The following is a 26,560-nucleotide window of genomic DNA, read 5'->3' as shown; positions in this document are numbered from 1 at the left end:
TTAAAATCAGCATCAACTGGGTCAGATGATGCCACCAGTTCAAGTGATAGTGCCTACATCTTACCCTTATCCCAAACACCCTGTTGATGGAAGCTGGAGAGGTCACCATACCCCCTCCTCTCCAAATCCGAAGAACTACTCAAAGAAAAACACAGCCTGATAAGAAACATCTGAAAGGGTGAAAAAAGGCCAACTGTTCTGGTTGTCCATTCTCCTGAATCATGGAAGTGGGTTGTCTTTGAAGGCCCTGACCCTCATCTGTTCCCTGCAAACTTCTGCCACTTGCTCTCCATTTCCACAATTCTTCAGCAACAAGCAGGCTTTAGGAAAGGGATATAGTGTGCTATGCACATGATAGGCACTCAGTAAATAGCAGTTGAGTGAACTGACTGACTCAATGGCATGGATGAGCCACAGACAGCACTCTTAACAAGCCACTCAGGCCATGGCCTAGAAGCCAGCCAAGCACTCTCCCTTTCCAGGTGGTATTCCAAGCACATGACTCGGAGTCAAGCTGAGCAACTGTTGAAGCAAGAGGTAAGTGTGTGACCACAAGTAAATGGCAGTCTCTTTGCACTACAAGCAAGGATCCTGAATTGAGGGCTTGCTGCTGTCCGCAACTCCAGGCAAGGCAGCGTCAAGACTCTCATTTTATGGGGTCCCAATTATACTTTGCAGTGTCAAAAGCAATGAGGCTGCAGCTCAAATGTGGAATTTGGCAGTGAAATCAGGGTTTCTGTTTTGTCTTGGGTTTGGGCAGTTGGGATGCTGGTGGCAGTGCCATTTCCTCCTGATGGTCAGCTTCTTTTCCCATCTTTTCAGGGTAAAGAAGGAGGCTTCATTGTTAGAGACTCCAGCAAAGCTGGAAAATATACTGTGTCTGTGTTTGCGAAATCTACAGGGTGAGTGTTACTGTTTTAAGGCTCTGGGGACAAAGAACAGGGGCACCCATCCAACAGTTCCTTAATGAAGTGCTTCTCCCACTTCCTCTGTCGCTTCAACTCAAAACTCACCTCACTTCACTTCTTGGGTCCTTTGAGCCCTTGTTCCTGAGTTGCTGACTCAGCGTCCACTTCTTCAGGGAACCTCAAGGGGTGATACGCCACTATGTCGTGTGTTCCACACCTCAGAGCCAGTATTACCTGGCTGAGAAGCACCTTTTCAGCACTATCCCTGAGCTCATTAACTACCATCAGCATAACTCTGCTGGTAAGTACCAGGGAAACCAGAGAAGAAGGGTGTGACAAGTAGCAAGAGAAGGAATTTAGGACAAGGTGGTTGGGTGAAACATTAAGCCTCATAGGGTAGTGAGACTTAGCTGTGAAAATGAACCCCTGTGATGCTGGATTGAGGTCAAGTGAAGAGGTGGTCAAAGGCAGACCTTACACCCAGTAGGGACTGACTTCTTATTTGGTGATTGATGCTCAGTGCTAAGGAAGGACATAGAAGAGACTGGTAATTAATCAATCAGCAATATTCATTGAACTCCTAGTGTCTACTCCGTAATTTTCTTGTTACTAGAGAACACAAAAAACTATTACTTTAGGTCCTTGCCCTTAAAGAACATACAGGTTCAAAAACATCAGAAGAGAATTTCTAAGCAGTGTAGACATTCTAAAAACTGGGAGATTGGGGAGAACATGAATACATGGGAAAAGCTTCATCAAGAAGGCTTGCAGCTGTCCACCATGTCCAGGCAAGGCAGTATCAAGGCTGTCATTTAATGGGGTTCCAATTATACTTTTCAGTGTCAAAAGGAGAAGAAAGATGTGAGTTAAGCCTGGACTGGGAGGTGGGGATATATTTAGCTGGGGAGCATACTTCAGTTAGCATTTTATTTTTTTTTTTGTCCCTGAAAAACATTTATAAGAGGAGAAACTTCCAGAAAAATTCAGGTTCATGGCAATCTTTTGGGATTCAAGATGTACTAGAAAGATGAATACTGGAAGTGTGAGGCATTAAGTGTGCAAGGCATCTCACTCCCTGCTCTGCACCAGCAGCATGACCCTCTCTGTATGTTTTAGGACTCATATCTAGGCTCAAATATCCAGTGTCTCAACAAAACAAGAATGCGCCTTCCACTGCAGGCCTGGGATACGGTGAGTGCTTATTTCTCTAGGGCAGGGTGGACCAGCCAGTTGCAAGCACTACTGCATCTGGCAGACCCAACCAGACCTTGCCGTCCAATCATTCTTGCAATGCACTGTTCCATCCCAGCTGCCACAAGGAATGTTAACACATTATAAATGTTAACACCTATAAATGCCGGACGCGTTAGTTTCTGCAAAAATCTCCCAGTCAATAATGTGTTATGCTATGCTATGCTAAGTCACTTCAGTCGTGTCTGACTCTGTGTGACCCCATAGACAGCAGCCCACCAGGCTCCCCTGTCCCTGGGATTCTCCAGGCAAGAACACTGAAGTGGGTTGCCATTTCTTTCTCCAATAATGTGTTAAGACAGAGCCAAATCAAAGTTATCTAATGAGTTTTCTCCCTCTGGTGGCTCCTACTGAGACTGCAAAAACATAGATTCATAAAGGTTTGTTTTTTTCCAATTGTGGGGAAAATATCATAAAGGGATTTTTTAAAGTTTTCTAGTTGATCTTCTTGCTCTATGCCTGACTTGTACCAAAAATTCCCAGACTCCTCCAATCAGTAATCCCCTGTCCCTGAGATTTACCTGAGCAAAGATGAATTAGTACCCCTGAGAATTTCCCTTTTACTGCTTGTCTATTTCTACTCCCAGTAGGGATTCTAATCTATTGTAGAAATTATACATACATGACTCAAAGAATCACATCAAGGCGTTGACATTATAGGATCATGGGAAATCGATCCAAAGGACTTGACCTTCTTGAAGGAGCTGGGGACTGGACAATTTGGAGTAGTGAAGTACGGGAAGTGGAGGGGCCAGTATGATGTGGCCATCAAGATGATCAAAGAAGGCTCCATGTCTGAGGATGAGTTCATTGAAGAAGCCAAAGTCATGATGTGAGTTACAGTCCAAACTCAACTCTCCATCCAGTCTAGGAATTACAAGGATGGTTCCCACTGTGGTTTAGGGTGATTTATAATAAGGGAGATTTGGCACCTGGGCCTGAGGTCAACCTTTGGTGTGAGTCCTAACTGCTAAGGTACTCATTTCTCTTTGATACTGATGGAGAATGGTATTGCTCATGGGTGGGTATCATCTTGATAGCATTTGAGGGTAAATGTAGAGAATGAGACTTTCAAAAGGAAGACATTCTAATGTACCCTTAGCGTTCACTCAGCCCTGAACTTGTTTCCTGTTCTATCGATGGCTCCAAATCCTGGTTCACCCTCACATGTTAGGCACTTTCAGAGTTTAGGGTAGGAAAAAGGTTATGATTTCTCATTTGACACTCTACTCCAAGGCCAACTCCTTTCCTCCTCAGTTCCTTTCTGAATGATATTCAGAGTCAGAAAGGGAGGACTGGTTCATTGCCTCTCCTGTAGGAATCTTTCCCATGAGAAGCTGGTGCAGTTGTATGGCGTCTGCACGAAACAGCGCCCCATCTTCATCATCACTGAGTACATGGCCAATGGCTGCCTCCTGAACTACCTGAGGGAGATGCGCCACCGCTTCCAGACTCAGCAGCTGCTGGAGATGTGCAAGGATGTCTGTGAAGCCATGGAATACCTAGAGTCTAAGCAGTTTCTCCACCGAGACCTGGTAGGCTCTCAGAAGGCTTGGTCTGGGTCTGAGGGATGAGGGGGTGGAAGTAGCACAGGAAGACATATCATCCATGGCTGAGGAAGGTGGCTGGAGCCGTGATTTCAGTTTTATCTAGAAAATACTAAAAGTTTGGTGAGCCTCTAGCCCAGTGGTCAGCCAGTCAAGGAACTCCAGCCTCAACACCATAAGTTCCGCCACAGTGGAAGCTGGAATGCTCACTCCCAACCCCTCCTACTGTGACAAGGAAATGGTGGGAGTCCTCCAGGGGCAGAAGGGCAGCCCTCATCCTGATGAAACTGCTTTTTAGCACAGAACCATCATTTTGGTTATATGAGAATCACAAACTGGGTGCCTGTTGGTGCATTTTTAAATGTTATATTAATATATTAGTTAGCAAACACTTAAAAACATTTCACATTAAAGAACTGAATTTACAGCTTCTCATGAAAATTGACATCATCTTGTATCACCAGACCCATATTCTCATAGGCCATCTTAACTGTCAGCCTATAAAATATGGGCCTGGTATTACAAAATGGTCTAGCTGCTCACAGGAAAGTGGCTGGCCTCCCTTAGACCAGACACTTATCTGACATCTCCACCTACCCACTTCACTCTATCACTTCCCCTGCCTGGCCTCCCAGGGCATGTTTATTTCAGCCATGCCAAGGCGGAAATAGCCCTAGTCCTGTTGGTAGAAAAGCAGAAAACAAAACACACTTGGCTTCTGTCCTCCCTTAATTCTCTCGACATTTCAATGCACGAAGGGTTGTCATGGAATTATCAATGTGAGTGAAATCATGCTGCAAGTCCTCAGTGCTTTACTTATGACTTTACTTATTATGGGGGTTGCTCTATATGTGATGGAAGCATATCAAAATTCTTCAGTGGCATCAGCTGACTCCTGTTAGGTGGGAAGGTGTCTCTAGATAAAGGAGATGAGGCTTCCCTCCCCTGGTGGGCAGAAGCTTTGTGCCCTTAACCTGTGCACCAAGGACAGAGTCTCACTGGTATCTGTTGCACTACAGGCAGCTCGAAACTGTTTGGTTAATGATCAAGGAGTTGTTAAAGTATCTGACTTTGGCCTGTCCAGGTGAGTGCAGTCTTTTTCACCTTCCCCTTTAAAAGTAAAACTGGCACAGTACAAACGTGAGGTGACACTGTAACTTTTAATTGTCTCCCTTTCCCCCTATAATTCTAGTTTTTTCCACCATCTTTCTATACCTTTTCTTTCTCTGAATGGTTTAAGTCACTTTTCATCCTTCTGTTTTATTGTTATAGCCCTCTCTTCTCCTTTCTCCTTTGCTCTTTTTTTTAAAAGCTAATTTCCCCGATACTCTGTCTTGTTCTATTAATCCTGTTGACTTTACTCTGTCTCCTTTCCTAATGAGCCTAATTGCCATTGTTGACTGCAGAATTGAAGGAAGGGAAGGATGGGAAAAGAGAAAAGAGGGAAGGGAATACCTATTAGACCTTATGCCACTTCATCCTTGCTGTATCTATATTGTCAATCTGGAAAGCTAAGTAGGATATGAAAACAGGAATATGTTAGTAATGGCATTTGTAAAAGACACTGGTTGGCCTGTAGTATTTGTGCAACTCTTATGGCTCTGCCAAGAAAATTTAATCAAATATCAAACTCTCCAAATTGTAACAGCAACAAGTCCTGAATCCTTTGCAGGTATGTTCTGGATGATGAATATACAAGCTCAGTAGGCTCCAAATTTCCTGTCCGGTGGTCTCCACCAGAAGTTCTTATGTACAGCAAGTTCAGCAGCAAATCTGACATTTGGGCTTTTGGTGAGTGGATACGATTACATGGATTATACAGCTCAAAGGAAAAGGAATGCTGTTGGGAAGTTCACACTCTGCAACCTGCACAGAGGTTTCATTCATCTAATCCTTAGGGAATCGGGCACCACAGGGGCTTCTGGGGATTAAAAACAGTAAAGTAGACACGATTCCTGCCTTCTTAGAACTTAGAATCTATTGAGGGAAAACAATTCATTCAGTATTCCACAGCTTCTGAATACTAATTATGTACCAGGGACTCTGCCAGACTCTATAACCACAAAGACAAATAAGATGCTGTCTCTCTACTAGAGGAACTAATGGTCCAGGGCAATCCTGATTACCTCCAGCGTACTCAGTACTATAGCAGAAGTTTGAACAAAAATTTTAAAAAGCCCAGGGGTGGGGTGGGGGGTGGAGCCAGCTGAATGTAATGTTTGAAGTTGATCTAGGAACACTAGGATCCCTCCTACCCAGAAACAACACATTTTGTTTTTTCATTGTCTAGGGGTGCTGATGTGGGAAATTTACTCTCTGGGGAAGATGCCATATGAGAGATTTACTAACAGTGAAACAGCTGAACACATTGCCCAAGGCCTACGTCTCTACAGGCCTCATCTTGCTTCGGAGAGGGTATATGCCATCATGTACAGCTGCTGGCATGAGGTAAGTGTTTTAGTGGGACCTCTTAAATTATTTCCTTGAACGTACTTTCCCATGTACCTGACCAAGCACTGACACCCTACTCTCCCTCACCATATAGCAACTGAGCACAGACAGCTGTACACATTCTCAAACCCCAGCCTACATCCCAATCCTTTCATGACCAGAAGTTTTTCCAGGCCCACTCCAATTCTCACTAGAGGATCATTCAATTCAGTTCAGTTCAGTTCAGTCGCTCAGTCGTGTCCGACTCTTTGCGACCCCATGAATTGCAGCACACCAGGCCTCCCTGTCCCTCACCAACTCCCGGAGTTCACTGAGACTCACGTCCATCGAGTCAGTGATGCCATCCAGCCATCTCATCCTCTGTCGTCCCCTTCTCCTCCTGCCTCCAATCCCTCCTAGCATCAGAGTCTTTTCCAATGAGTCAACTCTTTGCATGAAGTGCCCAAAGTATTGGAGTTTCAGCTTTAGCATCAGTCCTTCCAATGAACACCCAGGACTGATTTCCTTTAGAATAGACTGGTTGGATCTCCTTGCAGTCCAAGGGACTCTCAAGAGTCTTCTCTAACACCACAGTTCAAAAGCATCAATTTTTTGGCGCTCAGCTTTCTTCACAGTCCAACTCTCACATCCATACATGACCACTGGAAAAACCATAGCCTTGACTAGGTGGACCTTTGTTGACAAAGTAATGTCTCTGCTTTTTAATATGCTATCTAGGTTGGTCATAACTTTCCTTCCAAGGAGTAAGTGTCTTTTAATTTCATGGCTGCAGTTACCATCTGCAGTGATTTTGGAGCCCCCCAAAAATAAAGTTTGTCACTGTTTCCACTGTTTCCCCATCTATTTCCCATGAAGTGATGGGACCAGATGCCATGATCTTAGTTTTCTGAATGCTGAGCTTTAAGCCAACTTTTTCACTTTCCTCTTTCACTTTCATCAAGAGGCTTTTTAGTTCCTCTTCACTTTCTGCCATAGGGTGGTGTTACTCCAATACCATCTCGGCTTTAGGGAGAGGGGTGTCATGGGGCCATGTCACCTAGCATAAGTAGGCAGCCAGAGACATTCAGACAAGTGTATGGACATTAAAAAAGAAAACTAATTAAAATTTGTGTTCATTCCTTTGGGAGTCATTGGCCCTTTCTTCTGCTTTACTAACTGCACACTTTCTCTGGCTGTGGTCCTAAATAAGATTTTTTTTAAAATGCTAACACCTGAAAGGGAACTAAAATAGGTAGTTCTCGTGGTTTTTTTTTTTTAAATACAGTGCATTATGGGATATGTGGGTAGATGTGGTATTTTGAAAATAAAGAGCCTGTCCCACTATTATTAAAATCCTTTGCTGCTTTGGGTTCTTCACAGGTACCTACACCATTTTCAATAGATCCTTGGCAACCTTAATTTGGCAAACTAAATCTCTAGTAGGAAATGAATGCTCAACTCTTAGTTCTGCCCCATTAGTAACAGGGAAAGACTGACAGTGTCTAGCAAGCACGTATGTGAATCTGGAGCCATCCTTGTGGGGTGAAAAGTAGGCATTTGGATCAGAGCATGGCTCTTTTCCCTTTGACAAATGACTCAGGTCAAAGAAAGTGTGGAGAAAGGGAGAACCCTAAGAGCCATTTCCCTTCTCTCTCCTGTGCTGGGTAGGATTGAGGGTAACTGACTCTGCTGCTCTCTCCCAACTAGCACATCCTCACTCTGCTAGCTAAGTATTTCAGATAGGCACTTTCTCCACAGCCTGTTAATGTAGTCATGAAACTGGAATCACATCAGAATCTCTGTGGAACTCTTAAAACTACAGATGACTGGGCCTTACCTCCAGAGATTCTGACTAGGTATGTCTAGAGTGGGCCTCAGGTATATCTTTTTAAACTTCCCAGGAAATTCTGATACTCAGGTTTGAGAATCACAGATTCAAAGGAACAAGAAGTTGATGACTTTGGGGTTCTGATGGACTGAGACTTTTCTTGCATGAATATATCTTGAATCACTAAATACCTCAGAGGCTTATGGACCATGGCTGTCACAAAAGGCCTTAGTCTGGAGGCCAGATGGTGGTAATAAGAGGTTCCAGGTGCTTAGGATGCCTGCCCAGTGAAGCAGCTCCTGCTCTTGACATGTTCATTCCTTTGTTAACTTTGGCTTTAGGATGGTTGAAACCAAACAAAAATTATCACAGCTTATAGGATTTCAGTTCAGTCAACCACTTAAATTTGTTTGGTAGCCACTTGAGGGTCCAAAATAAGAATGCGTTGGTGTAATGAATTTGGCTTTAGTTTCAATCAGTGTTTGTAAGAATAATTTTCAAAATTTCCTCCCCACATTAATAACCCAATTTACTAAAGATTTAAAGTGCACAAGGACTTTATGGAATACTTCTATTTCTCCTCTCTCTCTCTCTCTCTTTTTGGGTAATCCACAGGGTATGCTACTGGGCATATAGCATAAACTTCATAAACATTTGCTGTTTCCTCATTGTGTTTCCCTTGAATTCTGGACTCTAGCCCACTATAACACTCCATTTTTTTCTTTGGTTTTAGAAAGCAGATGAACGTCCCACTTTCAAAATTCTTCTGAGCAACATTCTAGATGTCATGGATGAAGAGTCCTGAGCTCACCAATAAGCTTCTTCGTTATACTCCTCTCCTCCACAATCTCAATTTCACTTTCTCTGAGGAAATCCCAGGCTCTTCGTGCCCTTGCTGAATACACAGAGGCCCCTCTCCACATATAGGAATGCCTTTCTATCTCTTCCCTGGGATACTATTAATACATTCTGAGCAAAGGCCAAGGTATTTTTGTGCCTGGTATTTCCCCCCAGAGAGGAAATTTCCCAAAAGTATTAAAACAGACTGAATGTGGGATTGAATCATTTGGAGGGAGGGAGGGATGTAAATAGCCTCACAATGGGGGTCCAACAGCTCTTTGGGTAGGCAATAGAGCTAGGGGGGAGGGAGGTAGAACTTGGCAGGAATAAAATGGTGTCATAAAAATGGAAGGGGAGGGTGTTTTGATAAAATAAAATTACTGGAAAGCATGAAGGTTTCTTGCTATTTCGATTAATCATGCAGCCTTCCCGAAGCGCCCTATCTCAGTGTTCCGGGAAACTGCTGTGTGGGATTGGTGTGTCACATTTCTACTTTCGGAACTGCATGGGATTCTCCACATTTAATCCCTCTGTGTTAGTCGCTCAGTTGTATCTGATTCTTTGCGATAGGAGGGACTGTAGCCCCAGGCTCCTCTGCCCCTGGAATTCTCCAGGCAAGAATACTGGAGTGGGTTGCCATGCCCTTCTCCAGGAGATCTTATCCACCCAGGGATGGAACCCAGATCTCCTGCATTGCAGGCAGATTCTTTACCATCTGAGCCATCAGGGAAGCCCCTTTAGGCCCTCTGGCTCTTGGTAGATTCTGCTTCTGAATCAGGTGGTGGTGGTTTTGTTGCTAAGTCGTGTTCAACTCTTGCGACCCCATGGACTGTCGCCCGCCAGGCCCTTCAGCCCATGAAATTTTCCAGGCAAGAATACTGGAGTGGGCTGCCATTTGCTACACCAGGGGATCTTCCTGACCCAGGGATCAAACCCGCGTCTCCTGCCTTGTAGATGGTCCCTTGTATTGCAGGGTGATGCTTTACCGCTGAGCCCCCAGGGAAGCACCTGAATCACAGACAGCGATCACAAACCAGAGCTCACACCCTGGCATGCGGTAGGCATTAGATACCATCGGAATAAATCTGACAGGTGAAGACAAAATCTGCCAGCGCCACTTTTTGCTACGTCAGGCGGGGTAAATTCCATTAAAGAACTAGAGCCAGGGGCCCAGGACAGCAAAGCTACGGACCCAGCCCTCCCTGCCGAGCACCAGCGCAGCAGCGGGGAAAGCGTGGGTCAATTTGGAACCCGACTGGGGCGGGGCTGTTGGGCCGGTAAGGAACGGGCCACATGGTCCGAAGTAACTTCCTTTTTTTAACCTTTCTTTTCTTTTTGAAATAACGTCTCAACAGCGCCACGGAGCTGGGCGGACAGTCCTGAGACCTCCGGTCGCAGACACGGCGCCGCCGCAGGGTCGCGTACAGGGCGGAGCGAGGCGCGCGGACAGCTGGAAGGAGAGCCCAGAGCCCGAGATGGGGTGGGGGCGGGGGCGGGCCCCCGCACAGGGCCCCGCGCCCGCGCAGTGCGCGCGCGGGGCGGTCCCAGAGGCAGCGGGTTGTGGTTCCGGTTCCGCCGCGGAGACACGTGAAGGTCGGTGAGTTGGTGTGGAGTTCGTCTCCGCACGCGTGACCGCGCTGGGATGGATTCCTCCTCGTCTTCCTCCGCGGCGGGTTTGGGCTCGGTAGACCCGCAGCTGCAGCATTTCATTGAGGTGGAGACTCAGAAGCAGCGCTTCCAGCAGCTGGTGCACCAGATGACGGAACTTTGTTGGGTGAGGAGCCTGGGGCTGGGACCTGGCCACGGTACCTACTTGCCTGTCCTTGCCTCGCGCAACCTGCCCCGACGTCTAGAATTCGGGGAAGGGACAGGACCCGGCAGAACCCCTTGGTTTCCTTAGGTTCCTCAGGCCAGGCCGGGAGGGGAAAAGGGTGACTCCGCTTCTCAGGGGGGTGTCGCTCCGGACCTCGGCTTTGTTAGTGCAGAGGATTGGGTATTGTAGAAGACTTATGCTGTTGTCTCAACCAGAACTGTAGGCATTCAAGGTTGAAGCTACCTAGTGCTGGTCACTAGGACTGATGAGCGCCCCCACTATTGGTATTTAATGTTTGGTATCCTGAGTCCCAGAGAATCAGTGAATCTCCCGTCCCTGCACTCCTCAGAGTTTGCCGTAATTACTTAGTTGCTCTAACCGTCCCTGCCGAGGAGTGGCTCTAACCCACGAACCAAAAAAGTGGAGTAATCTCTACCAACCTACACACTTTTTTGCCTTCTTGTTGGATTGTTGTGTAATGCCAAGCCGTTTCAGGTCTGAAGGTTGAGGAACTGAGTATGCCCTGTTAGGGGACTTTGGCAAAAGGGTAGAAGGCATTTATTTGCAGCTTGGAATCAAAGTGTTCTCTGGCTGCCAAGGACAGCATAACTACTCTGCCTTGACATACAAAATCCACAGAATTCAGAAGCCAAGGATAAATTTCCTTGGAAGTGGAAAGACTGAGGCTTGTGTACACAACAGAATAATGAACGAAATTCATTTGAATTATAAACTTATGGTATCGCTGGACTCTGACCCTCAACAAATGATTACTTAGCTCCCATCTGCCCTGAACTAGAGCGGTTTGATTCTTTTAAATATCTGGTTCCTTACATTTGGACCAGGCGGTGGTGTGGTTCAAGACTCCTTTAAGAATCTGAAAGCAGTGGGCACTTTAGGAAAATTCATACAATTTTCCATTCGTCTTGAGAGAGAGGATTCAAGAGCCTCTGGCTTAAGTAGATATTATAGAGTCTCCAGTCGTAAATATTTTTTTTCCTTTGGTAGCTTTTATGGTGTCTTGCTGCAATGATCTATCCTTTCACCCATTTATCCCGCAGTTAGTTTAAAGGCATTTAATGTAAGCAGCATTGTAGAGTTGTAAGCAAATTCAGGAAAGGGTTAACTTCCTTAGTATTTTCCTTGCATTTTGTCATTTGTCTTGCTCTGTAATATTTCAGCACCATCATTTTCTGACTTACTATCTCTGTGCCACAGCCTCCCTCTTTGTAAAATGAAGATTAATAATAAACTGAATCTGTTCCATAGGGTTGCTGTGAGAATTTAAGGCTGTGGAAAATTGCCACACAGTAAACTGCTGAATGTGAACTGTGATTAACATATCAGATACTGTTTTTAGGTGAAGTTTTTCCTCTAAGCAACAAGAAGCTCCACCTCCTTTTTTTTTTTTGCCAAGTTCCCTTTGTGATTCTGTATCTTGTCCTGAGCAGGAAAAGTGCATGGACAAGCCTGGGCCAAAGTTGGACAGTCGGGCTGAGGCCTGTTTTGTGAACTGCGTTGAGCGCTTCATTGACACAAGCCAATTCATCTTGAATCGACTGGAACAGACGCAGAAATCCAAGCCAGTCTTCTCAGAAAGCCTTTCTGACTGACCTCAGCATTACCTCTTTGGAAAAGGAAGGTAGTTCAAGAGATGAAGAGCAGTTGATGAGATAGTTGAAGAAAAGGCTATGGGGGAGTTGGCCCCCACCTTTGTCACTCTTGGGACAGCCTGTCATCTGAGAATGAACAAAGACCAATTTTTGATGTGGGGGATTTGAGGGTCAGATGTATTTGGGGTTGTGTTTTTTTAATGCTAATCTTGTGAAACAATTGACAGATGAATGAAAAACTCTACTAGATGCATATTACTGTTTGTGGGATGATGCTTTTCTTGTAGTCCCATTAACTGCTTCCTATAATTTTAATAGTGGAATTGCTCTATAATTTGATACTGGGACCAGATAGGTAATAATCTGTTATTTGTGTGGATTCATTTCAGATTTTTGGGGAGATCAGTATACATCTTTGTGTCTCTCAGAAATGGCAGCAGTAGGGGAAGAGTAATTTGGTACTCAACTGTAGGCCTCCTTATCCAGTGTGTAATTATCAGTGCTGGAAAAAATATATATCAAATTTCTAGATTCTCTGTCTCCCTTACACCATGATTCACTTAAATATCTATATGACATACGATCTCGAGCTAGTACAGGTTGCCTGAGAGTCTAGAGGCCTTTAGTTAAAGGAATCTAGCCAGTGAACGTAATTTTCATACTAAACTGCCACAAAGAAGAAGTTAACTTACCCTGTGTATCAGGGTTCAAAAAATTTTAACGATGTGCCTCAATGAAAAAAATTAAGATTTGGGCCAGTCAGAAACTAACAGCAGTATCAGGTTGAGGTGCATGCCTAATGTAAATCAGTGTAGTTTCCATTTACTGCGTCTTTTAATGACTGAAATAAAGGCTACAAGATTCAAGTCTGTGACTGAGAAGGCTTTCTATTCTGATTATCACCTGCACCCTGGAGAGATTTGGTTCCAAGTGGGCTGGTTCCAAGGCTGAAATGTAGTCAGCCTGGGTACCTGTTCTGTGCAAGTTATGGCACGGTATTACAGCAACCCCTGACCTTTCTGAGAGAAAAGAGGACTTTGAAATGAGATGGAGGGGAAGGAGTTCAGTACTGACGGTCAGTTCCCTGAGTGTAGTGGAAGAGATTCTCGAGACTGGATTCCATTCCTCTTACTTCACATCCTAGTGGAATGGAGTGTAGACCTAAATTGGAACTCTTGTTGGGAGCCTCTGGTGCCAATCCATGAAGATTGGGAAATACACATTTCTAGAAGCCTCTAGTCCCTGCTTAACTTCCCACCATATAGGCACTACAAGGAAAGTTTGAAAACTCTAGAAAACACAATAAAATAAACATTTAAGTACTTACTCTGCCACATAACGTTTTGGGGACCAGGATGTAAGCAGTGCTCAGAAATAGTCCCTGCCTTCATGTAGCTTCTGTTTTCGTGAGGGGAGACAGGCCACAAACACATCCATGTGTCAATATAGAGTGCCATGCAGAAGAAGCAGAGTAAGGGTGTCAAGGAATGTTTGTGGGGCATTGTTATTTTAGCTAAAGATGGTAGGAGAAGGCCTCCTGGGGGAGGTGACCTTTCAGCAGAGACCTGAAAGAACTAAGTAACCAAGCCATGTAGGTACCTGAGAGAAGAACATTTCAGGTAAGGGTGATGCCAAGTCCAAAGGCCCTAAGGAGGGAACACCAGTGTAGTAGAAGAATCTGAAAGTCAGTGTGGCTGAAGGTAAAGTGAGTAAAGTGAAGTCACTCAGTCGTGTCCGACTCTTTGCGACCCCATGGACTGTAGCCTATCAGGCTCCTCCGTCCATGGGATTTTCCAGGCAAGAGTGCTGGAGTGGATTGCCATTTCCTTCTCCAGGGGATCTTCCTGACCCAGGAATCGAACTCGGGTCTCCTGCATTGCAGGCAGACGCTTTACTGTCTGAGCCAATGCAGGATAGTAAGAAATACATCAGAGACTGATTGAAGATGGGGCCTGGGGACGTGCACTGATCTTTTTTTGTTGTTGTTGTTCAGTCACTAAGTTGTGATTCTATGTAACCCCATGGACTGCAGCATGCCAGGCCTCCCTATCCCTCACAGTCTCCTGGAATTCGCCCAAGTTCATGTCCGTGTCCCACTGGAGGAAGGAATGGCAAACCACTCCAGTATTCATGCCTGAAGAATTCCATGGACAGAGGAGCCTGGTGGGCTAGAGTCCATAGGGTCACAGAGTCGGACACGACTGAACAACTACCATACACATGTATTTTTTTTACTGTATCATTTCTTATTTTACTGTATCAATATTTCTTATTCTTCATTACCTTTGGACACAAACCAATTTTTCTGTTCTTACAAAGTAGCATTGCTTGCTCAGCTAACATACATAGTAAGAAAGTGGGTCTGTCAGATTCAGGCAGTACACTTGAGCACCAGGTATATGTTCGCTGCTGCTAGACACAAGGGGAAAGAAAAAGTAGACCATTTGCCCACATCCTCTTGGAGGTTAAGTCCAAGAGCAACAATTTGAGCTCTCGTTTGTCAGTCTCAGAAATTTATTTCAGAACCTTGATAGAAAGGGTACTGTCAGCCCTAATGACATTCAAAGTCCTCATTTCAAATATTGAGGGTAGAAAATTCAAACCTCAACTGTAAAACAAGAGGACTGGATTAGTAGACTTTTCCTTAAACGAAAAGGAATCTTAAGATATAAAATAGAAACACAAAGCTGCTCTGGTGGTGGGGGTATCTGGAGGCCTTCTTATCTCCTCCCCCTCCCTGTGCAGCAGCTCCCCCTAGTGACTAAGGCACTGTCTCTAGGGTCTACCCAAGCATTCTGTGAAAACTGGAACCATACTATCCCTAAGGCCCTTGCACATGAATGAGCATCAGGGATAACTGATACACGGAAATCAAGCAAGAACTTGGTATTTATGCTAACAAATCATGAGGAGTGTTGAGTTAAACAATTCAGTAAACCCCATGTAAAATAGCCTTTACATGGAAAGCAGTCGATAGCCCTTTTTTAATCCATTTTCCCTTAGTACAAAATTTTGGCCTAGGGAGATTTTAATTCAGTCCTCCCAGTAGGGCTTCTTTTAAGGTTCCTTATTCTCTCAGCCTCATTTTTTTGTTGTCATTTTGCTGGACTCAAAAGAGATTGGTGGAAAAAAAGTCTGGTAACTTTCATTTTCATTCCATGGAGGAGTAAGGGTATTGTTTAGATTTATTGATCATAGACAATAGGGGCTTCCCTGGTGGCTCAGATGATAAAGAACCTGCTTGTAATGCAGGAGACCTGGGTTCGACCCCTGGGTCGGGAAGATCCCCCTGGAGAAGGGAATGGCACCTCACTACAGTATTCTTGCCTGGGAAATCCCATGGACAGAGGATATAGTCTATGGCATCACAAAAGAGTTGGACACAACTGAGTGACTTTCACTTCATTCACAAAAGACAATAGGTATGGACCAAAAGGAATATCTTAAAAGGTATAGAGGAAAAACGGCCAAGAGCTGTGGAAAGGAAGCCACAGGAGGTACCACTAAAGTTGTTGAGGGCCACAGGCTACCATTTCTTGAAAAGAGGTCATGACAGCAGTAGGGAAAAGGAAATACTATATGGAATGACTGCATAGGTACTGAAAATACCCAAGGCCCTGTTCAGATAGTATATCTGAATGCTTATACAAAGCACAAGACAAATAGTATCCAGCCCAGGGCTGGTTTTGTGATTGGCTTCCCTAAAAGAAAGGGTTGCAAAGAGTCAGACATGACTGAGCGATTTTCACTTCAAGGCAATGTCCAAACTTAATACCTGACACAGAAAGTGAGCCAACAGAAGAGCAGATTAGAATACACACGAGGAGGTTACTCTGGCCATCCTGAGGTTCCACTATGAAGACAAGCAAGTAGAACTACACACAGGACAAAAAAAGGTGAATGCTGCAATACAAGAATTACTATTGTTAGCATTTATATAAGAAATGCTAAAGCAACTTGACAATTAAATCACTACATTCTTAACACCCTAACAAGTGAGCAGCATTTGAGCAATTAGCTGTTTAATGTATGAATTAAAATTAGTGTATCTAGAGCTATGTCTTAGAAAAATCACTCAAAAAGGAAAGCCTATACAATATAATTATGCTACACAGAAATGCATAGAAGGGACAATTAGGGTATGGCAAATCAGGATTCAGATGTACTGACCAGGAATTTTAGATGAACAAAAGGGACAACAGAATTTTGAGATACACCTGCAGTATAATGATAATAATAGCTATGCTTTATTGAAGTTATGCATACTATTTGCCACACATTGTACTAAGTATTTTATATTGGATCATCTTTTAAAAACAATTCTGAGTGAGAAGATCTATTGTACTCATTTTACAGATGGAAAAGCTGAAGTTTGGAGAAATTACCTTATTCAAGGTTACACAGTTAGTTGGTTGTAGGGCTAGGATTTGAACCCAGGTAGTTTGCCTCGGAGAAGGCAATGGCACCCCACTCCAGTGCTGTTGCCTGGAGAATCCCATGGATGGAGGAGCCTGGTAGGCTGCAGTCCATGGGGTCGCTGGGAGTCAGACACGACTGAGCGACTTCACTTTCACTTTTCACTTTCATGCATTGGAGAAGGAAATGGCAACCCACTCCAGTGTTCTTGCCTGGAGAATCCCAGGGATGGGGGAGCCTGGTGTGCTGCCGTCTATGGGGTTGCACAGAGTCGGACACGACTGAAGCGACTTAGCAGCAGCAGCAGCAGCAGTTTGCCTCGAGCTCATAGTCTGAAATACTATACTAAGCTGCCTCCTAAAGTGTTAAAGATAAGAAGTAATGTTCCTCTAGATGATGGGGCCAGAATGCTGGGAACATTTCATTCTAGAATTAGCATGGAAGAGTGGAAAGAGCCTAAGTTTTAGAATTAGGCAGAACTGGATTCAAATCTTACCTCGGCCAGTACCTGTGTCCCATTGGGGAAGTCACTTAACCTTGGATCCTCAGTTTCTTCATTAAAAAAAAAATTAGATGGTAATGCCTGCCTTACAGGGTTGAAAAATGAGATTATATATAAAGTGCTTGACACACTGTAGATACTTTAATGTAGCTATTATTATTCAGAACTGAGCATCTTTTTACAATTTTAGTTATTTTTTTTTTTTTGGCTGTGGCGAGTGGCATGCAGGATCTTAGCTCCCCAACCAGGGATGGAACCTGGGCTCCCTGCATTAGGAATGCAGAGTTTTAGCCACTGGACCACCAGGGAAGTCCCAGAACTGAGCATCTTTGATAACCCTAGCAGAGTTGTTGTCTGGGAGAAAAAGAGAAAAGCAAGGCGTCACTTCGTGAAGCTAACTGATGAAGCGATAGAGCTAACGGAGACTGTAATGTTAAGTTTGAGTTTTATCTTGCAACCATTGGATAGCTGTTGGAAAATTTTAAAGTGGAATAATAGGATATTTGTGCTTGTTTCATGACAGAAGTACTAAATGCATGGTTTTAAAAGTTTCAAACAATATAGAATTGCTTAGAATAAGTGAAAATCCTCCCCTTACCCTCTTATATACATTTAGAAAGATCATTTTCGCAGTTCTATGGTAGTTGGATTAAGACTGGGAGAATAGTAAGTATATTTATTTTGCTAGTTCAGGCAAGAGGCTGGAGGATTGAATTCAGAGTGAAAGTGGGGATGGACAGGAGGGCACATTTTAGAAATATGAGAGCTGTGAGAGGAGAAAACTGGAGTAAAGTAGAGAGCATGATAGGGAAAGAGGTAGGGGATAGAAAAATATGCCAATGAGATGATGCCTTGGGATTCAAAGGGGTGCAAAAATGACTGGGAAGAGAGGAGGATAACAGAACTTACCCTGTTGAACAGACTACAGGAAGCAAGTTATACAAATGGTCATTCTCAGTGTCTGGGTAACCCATGGAATTTCTCTCTGCCCCCAAATTTAAGGGACAAGTAAACTTTTCAAAGGAAAAGTTAGAAGCAAGCTAAGAGGGAAAAATATACTAGTTGAGTTTTAACTCTGTATTCTGATAAGGAAGAATGAGTAGAAATACAACAAGGAAAAAGAAAAAGAAGAGGTTGAGGAGTCAGCCATACAGGCATCCCTCCAGGGGTATTGGTTCCAGGACACACACCCCCACTCCTGCAGAAAGTAAAATCTCCAGGTGTTCAAGTCCCTTATAGAAAAGGTAATATTTGCATATAATTTACACACATCTTCCTATGTACTTTAAATCATCTCTAGATAATGTATAATGCACAATACAAGGTAAGTGCTATGTAAATAATTGCCAGAGTGCAGGAAATTAAAAGTTTTGCTTTTTGGATTTTTTCCAAAATATTTTCAATCTTCAGTTGGTTAAAATCCACAGAAGCAGAACCTGTGGACACAGAGAGCCTGCTGTTCAACTGTACTTCAGACTTGGGGCTTCCCAGGTGGTTCAGGGTTAAAGAAATAATCTGCTAATGCAGGAGACGTGGGGTCAATCCATAGGTTGGAAGATCCCCTGGAGCAGGAAATGGCAACCCATGCCAGTATTCTTGCCTGGAGAGTCCCATGGACAGAGTCTGGAGGGCTACAGTCCATGGGGTCGCAAAGAGTTGGACACGACTTAGTGACTAAACAACAACAAACTTCGGACCTATAGTTATTTCCTTATAGCTTAAACCATTTGCTACATAACATGACTGACCTGTGCACTAAAACAGTATTATTCAAATTAAAAATCTCAGGTGGTCATGATATTGCTGGATGTACCTTGATACTACAAAAGAAACATCAGCATGGCCTAGTTGCTTTTCTGAACACCTATCCATCATTGTTTGGCTGCATACACCACCAGGTCGCAAGAGTTGATCACTTCTTTTCAAGCATTTTTTTCCCGTTCCCTCAGGCAGATTCCAGGGATGCTTTATTTTCTTCTTTTTTTTTTCTTAAAACTGCCAACACTTTGAGGTTCTTTTCCCCATCAGATTAGTTATTATTCCTATTTCACCCCATTCTCCATAAGACAAGCACATCTTAAGGGTTTTCTTATAGATGTTTTGCTTTGAATTACCATGGGAGAATAGCCATGGGACAACACACAGAATAAATATGGGTAATTGCAAAGGTTCAGAATTTTACAAGTTTTAACAGTCAACTCTGATTCATATTTTCTTCCTTACTGATAAGGTGATTAACAAGCTCTCTCTTGGTCTTTATTCTTTAGTGGGCTTCCCCAGTTCACACAAAACTCACAAGCCAAAAAAGAAAAGATTATTAATTTTGTCTACATAAAAAAATATCTGAACAGCAAAAGCTTCCATAAGCAAAGTTAACAGGAAAACAAATGGGGAACAAATATTTGAAAAATTTCAACAAAGGACCAATTTACTTATTATATAAAGGGCTCCTTCTCTGGTGGTGCAGATGGTAAAGAATCTGCCTGCAACATGGGAGACCTGGGTTCGATCCCTGGGTTGGGAAGATCCCCTGGAGGAGGGCATGACAACCCACTCCAGTGTTCTCGCCTGGAGAATCCCCATGGACGTAAGAGCCTGGCAGGCTACAGTCTGTGGGGTTGCAAAGAATCAAACATGACTGAGCGATTAACACTACTAAATCTATTCCAGAAGTCTGACTTCTAAGAATTCATCCTACAGATACACTTAATATATACAAAATGAGGAACCACTTTATATATTGATATGGAATGAGCTCCAATACATATTGTTAAATTAAAGCAGCAAGATTCAAGTCACAATATGCTGCAATTTGTGCAAAAGGGGGGATTAAAATAGATGTACACATTTGTTTGAATAAGCATAAATTATCTCTTGAAAGTGAAAGTTTTAGTCGCTCAGTCATGTCCGACTCTTTGCAACCCCTTTGTAGCCCATGAGGTTCCTCTGTCCATGGGATTTCCCAGGAAGGAATAATGGAGTGGGTAGTCATTCCCTTCTTCAGAGAATCTTCCTGACCCAGAGATCGAACCCAGGTCTCCTGCATTGCAGGCAGATTGTTTACTGTCTCAGGCACCAGGGAAGAAGGATATTGTTAACATTGTTTTCAGGGAGAGGAACTGGGTGGTTAGAAGGTAGGAGTGACAGGGAGACTTTTTACTATGTATCTTTTCTCTGTGTCTTTTGAATTTTGAATCATGTGACTATATTCCCTATTAAAAATAAATAATATTTTAAAGATAAAATTTCTCCCCACTTCAGAACTCTGAAATGTATACTAAGAGAGGTGATAGAAACAACTTCTAGGAATAAAAATCCTATATCAGCTACAATAATTTCAGATGCCCATTAGTTACAAATGGATTATTTATATATCTAAAGACATCAAATAGGGATGGGATAAGGGTGGGGTAAGTAAGACATTCACCTTGTGTGCAAAATTTAAAGGGATGCCAAAAAACTCAGTGATCAGGATAAATATTCTAATGTAATAGTTTAAAAATTAGTGCAAAAATCCATGATGAACAAAAATGTAAAAAAATTTAAATAAAGACAATGCCATACCAAGCCATACCGGACTGTGAGGAAAACAGAAAAATGTGGACCCCATGTACATGTTTTTGTGTGTTCTTGAATGATTAATTTTTTTCCAAAAAATTAAAGCAGCTGGAAAAATTGAAAAGTAGATACATTAAAACTCACAGCGTTGTTTAAATAGCTTATCTACACTAAAAGCCGAATTAAATTTTACTTTCCTGACTTTAATGGAAGCAAACTCATCAGTAATATTTTCATTAAAACCAATAATATTTCATTAAATATTTTCTTAGGCCTAATAAGAATATTTAGAATTTGGGGAGAGTGCTAATACACTGGTGGAACTTAAATGCAAGATAGATATTGGAGAATCTCTGGAAATAAGAATTGCAAGGTAGACATGGACTATTTAGTTATGCCATGCTAAGGAGTTTAGATTTTATTTTGAAGGTGATGGTGAACCTCTAAAGTATTCCTGAAGTATTTCAATCTTCTTGTAGGAAGATTACAATCACACCAGTGACAAAGTCCAAAAAAGTGTAAGACTGAAAGTAGGGACCTGATAGATTAAGTTAGAAATGTAATTGCAAGGTAGACTGGGTAAATTCTGATGACTAAATAAGAGGAGCAAGGGACTTCCTTGGTGGTCCAGTGGTTAAGACTCTGCACCGCAAGGGGGAATGGTTGGATCCCAGGTCTGGGGACTAAGATCCCACATGCCTCAGAGCGTGACCAAAAAATACTTAAAATTTTTAAAAAAAATAAGAGGAGGAAAAGGGGAAAGATGAGAAAAGAACAAGAAATTTTTTAAAAAAGATCAAATAATTTTGAAAGAGAATTCTAGAAGTTCAAAAAAAGTTTTAATATTAAAAACTCAGTGAATAGATTAAACTATAGATTGGGCACAGTTAAAGAGAAAAAGTGGTAAACTGGAACACAGATGTACAAAATATAACACAGAGAGATAAAGAATTAAAAATATGAAAGAGGTAAAGAGACAAAGAGGACAAATGGGAAAAAAAGTAATATTCAAAGAAGTAATGGGTAAGAGTGTTCTAGAACTGATGAATTAATGATGTGAATTCTGACTCAGGAAGTCTGAGTCCTGAGCAGGAAAAATACAAACTAAATTCACGTTTAGACCATTTCTTATATCTTAGAACATCAAAACAAATGATCCTAATGATAATACTCTACATTTTCTATGTGCCAGGATTGTTCTGAACATTTCACTCAAAAGACAATCATTTTAATATATTGGGGTATTTTTCTTCCAGTCTTTTATCCATGCATGTTTATGTATAAAAACAAAAATTTTGAAGAAAAATATACTACACATATAATTTTGTATTCTAGTTTTTTACTCAGCATCTTTCCATAAGCATTTTCCCATGTCATTAAGCAGCAGTAGCAATAAAGGCATAAATAACAACTAACATTTTACTGTTGTGGTTATGAACATGGGTTTTTGAAGTCAAGCTTTCTGTATTTGAATCCCAGGTCACTACATACTAGCTGTGTGGCTTTGGATAAGTGACCCATTCTCTCTCTGCTCCCATTTTCTCATCTATGAGAACCTACATCCTAAGAGTTATTGTGAGTTATTGTTTACTAAGCTATCTGCCAGGCACTGTGCTAGACACATGAATAATCTCATTCAGTACTCACAAAGTTCCTGTGGGTTAGAACTGTTATTGCCCCTGTTTTACAGATGAGAAAAGTAGGGCTTAGAAAGACTGTTAAGTGATTTGCCTAAAGTCACACATCCAGTGATGGTGCTTAAACTTGAATTCAGATGTCTCCAAAAACTATTATCTTGATTGTCATGCTACACTCTTCTTCAATATGTTTGAATGGCTTCATAGTATGTAGGGATCATAAAGCTCATCACAATATCCCCCAAATGTTGCACATTTAGATCTTTTCCACTTACTTCCTATTACAAATAACCCAGTGAAGAACATCTTTGCCCATAAAATATTGTGTGCACTTCAGGTAAACTGTTTAGGGTAGTTATTCTGAAGTGGACTTAGACTAAGTCAAAAAGTTTGAACATTTTAAGGCTCTTAACAAAGTTGGCAAACTGTTTTCCAGAAAGGTTGAAACTATTTACATATCCATAGGTAGTTAACAAGAATAAAGTTGAATATTTTTTTTTACATATTGACCACCTACTTAAATGCTTTGCCCATGTTTCTTCAGAGATGTTAATTTTTCTAATTTGTATGCTATATAGTTATATATTATGTGAGGGGTATATATTATATAGGCTTCCCAGGTGGTACAGTGGTAAAGAATCTGCCTGCCAATGCAGGAGATAGGAGTTTGATCCCTGGGTCAGGAAGATCCCCTGGAGGAGGGCATGGCAACCCACTGCAGTACTCTTTCCTGGAGAATCCCATGGTCAGAGGAACCTGGTGGGCTATACAGTTCATGGGGTTGCAAAAGAGTCAGACATGACTGAGCAACTGAACAACAGCAAATTTATTCCCAGGATGCCTATCTTATTTGGGTAATTTTCCTAGCAAAGTTGCTCCATCCTCAAAATAGAGTAAATATTCAGACTGGGACAATCTCTCTTCTACTTCCTCCCTCCCCTCCTTCATTCCTTCCTTTTAAAAAAGTTTCTTCCTTATAGTGCAGGCCTTGAGAAGTGAGATTCAACTGTAACTCTAGGCCAAGGCAACAGGAGCTGAAGTTAAATTTGGTTTTGCTTAGCCACACAGAAATGGATCTGAATGTAGGGCAGAGACAGAAATATACTCTTGAGATGATTTTTTATTATGTAAAAGTAAGTAAATGTATATCTATGCTTATGTAACTATGTCTGTGTATGTGAATGTACATGTAATTATGGGAGGAAGTGAGGTTTTACTGAAAATATCTGGGCAAAAGAGAAACCCTGAATGCTTGTTGGCTTATTCTAAACCTGACTGTGATCCATGAAAAAAAAATTTTTTTTTAATCTGAGCATTGAGTTAAATATAATTCCAATAGGTTGTACATTGAAGAGTGCTTACTGAATATTAGTCCAACCCACATTCCTTCAGGTGTGTAGCCACTATGACCTAAATAAAGGCAGAAGTATTATTAATCTATTAATTCTAAAACAGTATAATATAATAAGCTTATATTGCAACAGTTTATATTTTTCTTCAGGTGAAAAGAGAATTGAAAAATGTAACTTGTTTATAAGCTTTAGTAAGGAACTTGGATTTTTTTTCTTATTAATATTAGTTAAATTTCTTTTATTCCATTTGTGAAACAAGATATTTACCTGATTTTTAAAAAGCTCAATTGTTTTTTCTGATTATTATTAACATGCATATTAATTGCAAAAATAAATCAGAAAATACAGAAAAGTGCAAGGAAGAAAATGTGCTAATGGAAAGAAAAGAAAGAAAATGAGAAGAAAAACTAAACAATCACTTTAAAAATGTTGGGATTGCTCTAATAGAACTGCTGCTGGTCACTTTAATAAGGCCTATCTTCTATAAGACAAAGTTTCCTCCAATGAAAATACTGGAGGTGAGAACCAAGACAAGGCCCATGCAGAAGTCAGAGTAGCCAGACCCTGTGTCCTTCTAGCAATGATTCTCTGTTGAGATAAAATACTAAGATGGGCAGTTTCTCTTGATTAAAACATAAATCCTGTGTTTGAGTTACATCTGTGAAAAAATGGCAGATTAGGAAACGTCAAAAATCCTTCCCTTCACAAAAAAGTAAATTGTCAAACACTGTCAAAATCAACTTTATAAAAACTCTGGAAACAAAAGTTTATAGCAACTGTAGCTGTTGAGTGACATCACCAAAAATGGCAGAATAGGGAACTCCAGGGTTGTATCTACACAAAAACAAATAAGACATCAAAATCTGTCAAAGTTTTGCAAAATTCTAGAATCTAATTAAAAAATACAACAAGCAGTGGAAAGTTTAGTGAAGAAAAAAGTGGCTTTTTTAGTGAAGAAAAACTCTGGAATAAAAACTCTGGAAACAAAAGTTTATAGCAACTGTAGCTGTTGAGTGACATCACCAAAAATGGCAGAATAGGGAACTCCAGGGTTGTATCTACACAAAAACAAATAAGACATCAAAATCTGTCAAAGTTTTGCAAAATTCTAGAATCTAATTAAAAAATACAACAAGCAGTGGAAAGTTTAGTGAAGAAAAAAGTGGCTTTTTAGTGAAGAAAAAAGTGCTACTTACATTGCAGTAAGAGTGCTCTGGTGCTTTCAATCACCTGCCTACCAACTCTTCACTCCCCAGGTCAGTGGCGGCAATGAAGAATGACGTCCTGCACTCTTGGCTCAGGTTGATATTGCCAGAATGAGCAATACACACCTTGTTCCCAAACATTATGGGTTTCCCTGGTGGCTCAGATGGTAAAGCATCTGCCTGCAATGTGGGAGACCCGGGTTTGATCCCTGTGTCAGGAAGATCCCCTGGAGAAGGAAATGGCAACCCACCCCAGTACTCTTGCCTGGAAAATTCCATGGATGGAGGATCCTGGTGGGCTACAGTCCATAGGGCTGCAGAGTTGGACGCAACTGAGCGACTTCACTTTCTTTCTTTCCCAAATATCGTGATTGTTTGTTTCAACCTGACTAGTGGCTGTCTGGTATAAGGACCTGACTTTATTTCACCTGAATTAGAGCATTCCCATGGCTTCCTTGGTGGCTTTTGCCAAAAGCATTTAAAAGCAAAAGTGTTGTCTGGAGTAGCCCAGGAAAAGGGATGACAGTAGGGATAGGAAATAGACAGCTTGAAAAGCCTGGAAAAAAGAAGTTCAGAAAGGAAATGTTCCAACAGTTCTCATATATACCAGCGAATTGAGAAAGCTACATGTATACCAACAGCTGGACTCATGTTCAAAAAAGGCCATGAGAAGATCTAAGCTTTCACCTCTGCCTGATCTTCAGGATTTGTGCCAAACAGGAACCGACAGTTCAGGCAGAGTTCTAAATGTAGTGGCTAAGCATTTATACAATCCCCAAACACACAGCCAGTCTACAAACATTGGGAGAGTACTTTTTTCTTTCTCTTTTTTCCTTTCTGTATTTCTTTTCTTGACTCCAAACAATTAAGCAAATTCTGTCAGAATACTGGTTGACCACTCAGTTAATGGAATACAAACCTGACTGGCCACATTACACACTACAGTAGTTCCCCCCTTACCTATGAAGGATATGTTCCAAGACCCCTAGTGATGAAATCCTATATATACTATGTTTTTTCCTATACATGCATATTTATGATAAAGTTTAATTTATAAATTAGGCACAGGAATCCCTTAGAAGAAATGGAGTAGCCATCAGAGTCAACAAAAGAGTCCGAAATGCAGTACTTGGATGCAATCTCAAAAATGACAGAATGATCTCTCTTGGTTTCCAAGGTAAACCATCATGTAATTCAAGTCTATGCCCCGACCAGTAACATTGAAGAAGCTGAAGTTGAATAGATCTATGAAGACCTACAAGACCTTCTAGAACTAACACACAAAAAAGATGTCCTTTTCATTATAGGGGACTGGAATGCAAAAGTAGGAAGTCAAGAAACACCTGGAGTAACAGGCAAATTTGGCCTTGGAGTACAGGATGAAGCAGGGCAAAGGCTAATAGAATTCTGCCAAGAGAATGCACTGGTCATAGCAAACACCCTTTTCCAGCAACACAAGGGAAGACTCTACACATGGACATCACCAGATGGTCGACACCAAAATCAGATTGATTTTATTCTTTGCAGCCAAAGATGGAGAAGCTCTATACAGTCAGCAAAAACAAGACCGGGAGCTGACTGTGGCTCAGATCATGAACTCCTTATTGCCAAATTCAGACTGAAATTGAAGAAAGTGGAGAAAACGACTAGACCATTCAGG

General features: G+C 41.9%; 2 protein-coding genes across 4 annotated transcripts in view; both read left to right on the top strand.

Annotated features, from left to right (window-relative positions):
* BTK (Bruton tyrosine kinase) overlaps window positions 1–9,194 on the top strand; it is a 33,852-nt gene extending 24,658 nt beyond the window's left edge. For all 3 annotated transcript variants that reach the window (XM_006051846.4, XM_025275947.3, XM_044937426.2), the window contains 10 exons: window positions 483–537; window positions 823–902; window positions 1,082–1,209; window positions 2,025–2,099; window positions 2,820–2,991; window positions 3,478–3,694; window positions 4,726–4,790; window positions 5,379–5,497; window positions 5,997–6,154; window positions 8,698–9,194. In XM_006051846.4, coding sequence (XP_006051908.2) covers window positions 483–537; window positions 823–902; window positions 1,082–1,209; window positions 2,025–2,099; window positions 2,820–2,991; window positions 3,478–3,694; window positions 4,726–4,790; window positions 5,379–5,497; window positions 5,997–6,154; window positions 8,698–8,769 — 1,141 coding nt within the window. In that variant the 3' untranslated portion in view covers window positions 8,770–9,194. The remainder of the gene's footprint in view (window positions 1–482; window positions 538–822; window positions 903–1,081; window positions 1,210–2,024; window positions 2,100–2,819; window positions 2,992–3,477; window positions 3,695–4,725; window positions 4,791–5,378; window positions 5,498–5,996; window positions 6,155–8,697) is intronic.
* Window positions 9,195–10,349: 1,155 nt separating this feature from the next.
* On the top strand, window positions 10,350–13,096 carry TIMM8A (translocase of inner mitochondrial membrane 8A). Its single transcript, XM_006051845.4, has 2 exons — window positions 10,350–10,578; window positions 12,069–13,096. Exons 1-2 carry the CDS (start codon window positions 10,447–10,449, stop codon window positions 12,228–12,230), a joined length of 294 nt encoding a protein of 97 aa, XP_006051907.1. The 5' UTR covers window positions 10,350–10,446; the 3' UTR covers window positions 12,231–13,096.
* The last annotated feature ends 13,464 nt before the right edge of the window (window positions 13,097–26,560 follow it).

This window comes from Bubalus bubalis, chromosome X (assembly GCF_019923935.1).
Source record: "Bubalus bubalis isolate 160015118507 breed Murrah chromosome X, NDDB_SH_1, whole genome shotgun sequence".
Lineage (NCBI taxonomy): Eukaryota > Metazoa > Chordata > Mammalia > Artiodactyla > Bovidae > Bubalus > Bubalus bubalis.
This window is presented reverse-complemented; position numbering and strand designations above follow the sequence as displayed.

Bases quoted from the DNA above. Each gene is read 5' to 3' on its own strand.
- TIMM8A (XM_006051845.4), top strand. From the start codon at position 10,447: ATGGATTCCTCCTCGTCTTCCTCCGCGGCGGGTTTGGGCTCGGTAGAC. The intron at 10,579-12,068 runs GTGAGGAGCCTG...TGTCCTGAGCAG, and splicing joins AGATGACGGAACTTTGTTGG to GAAAAGTGCATGGACAAGCC.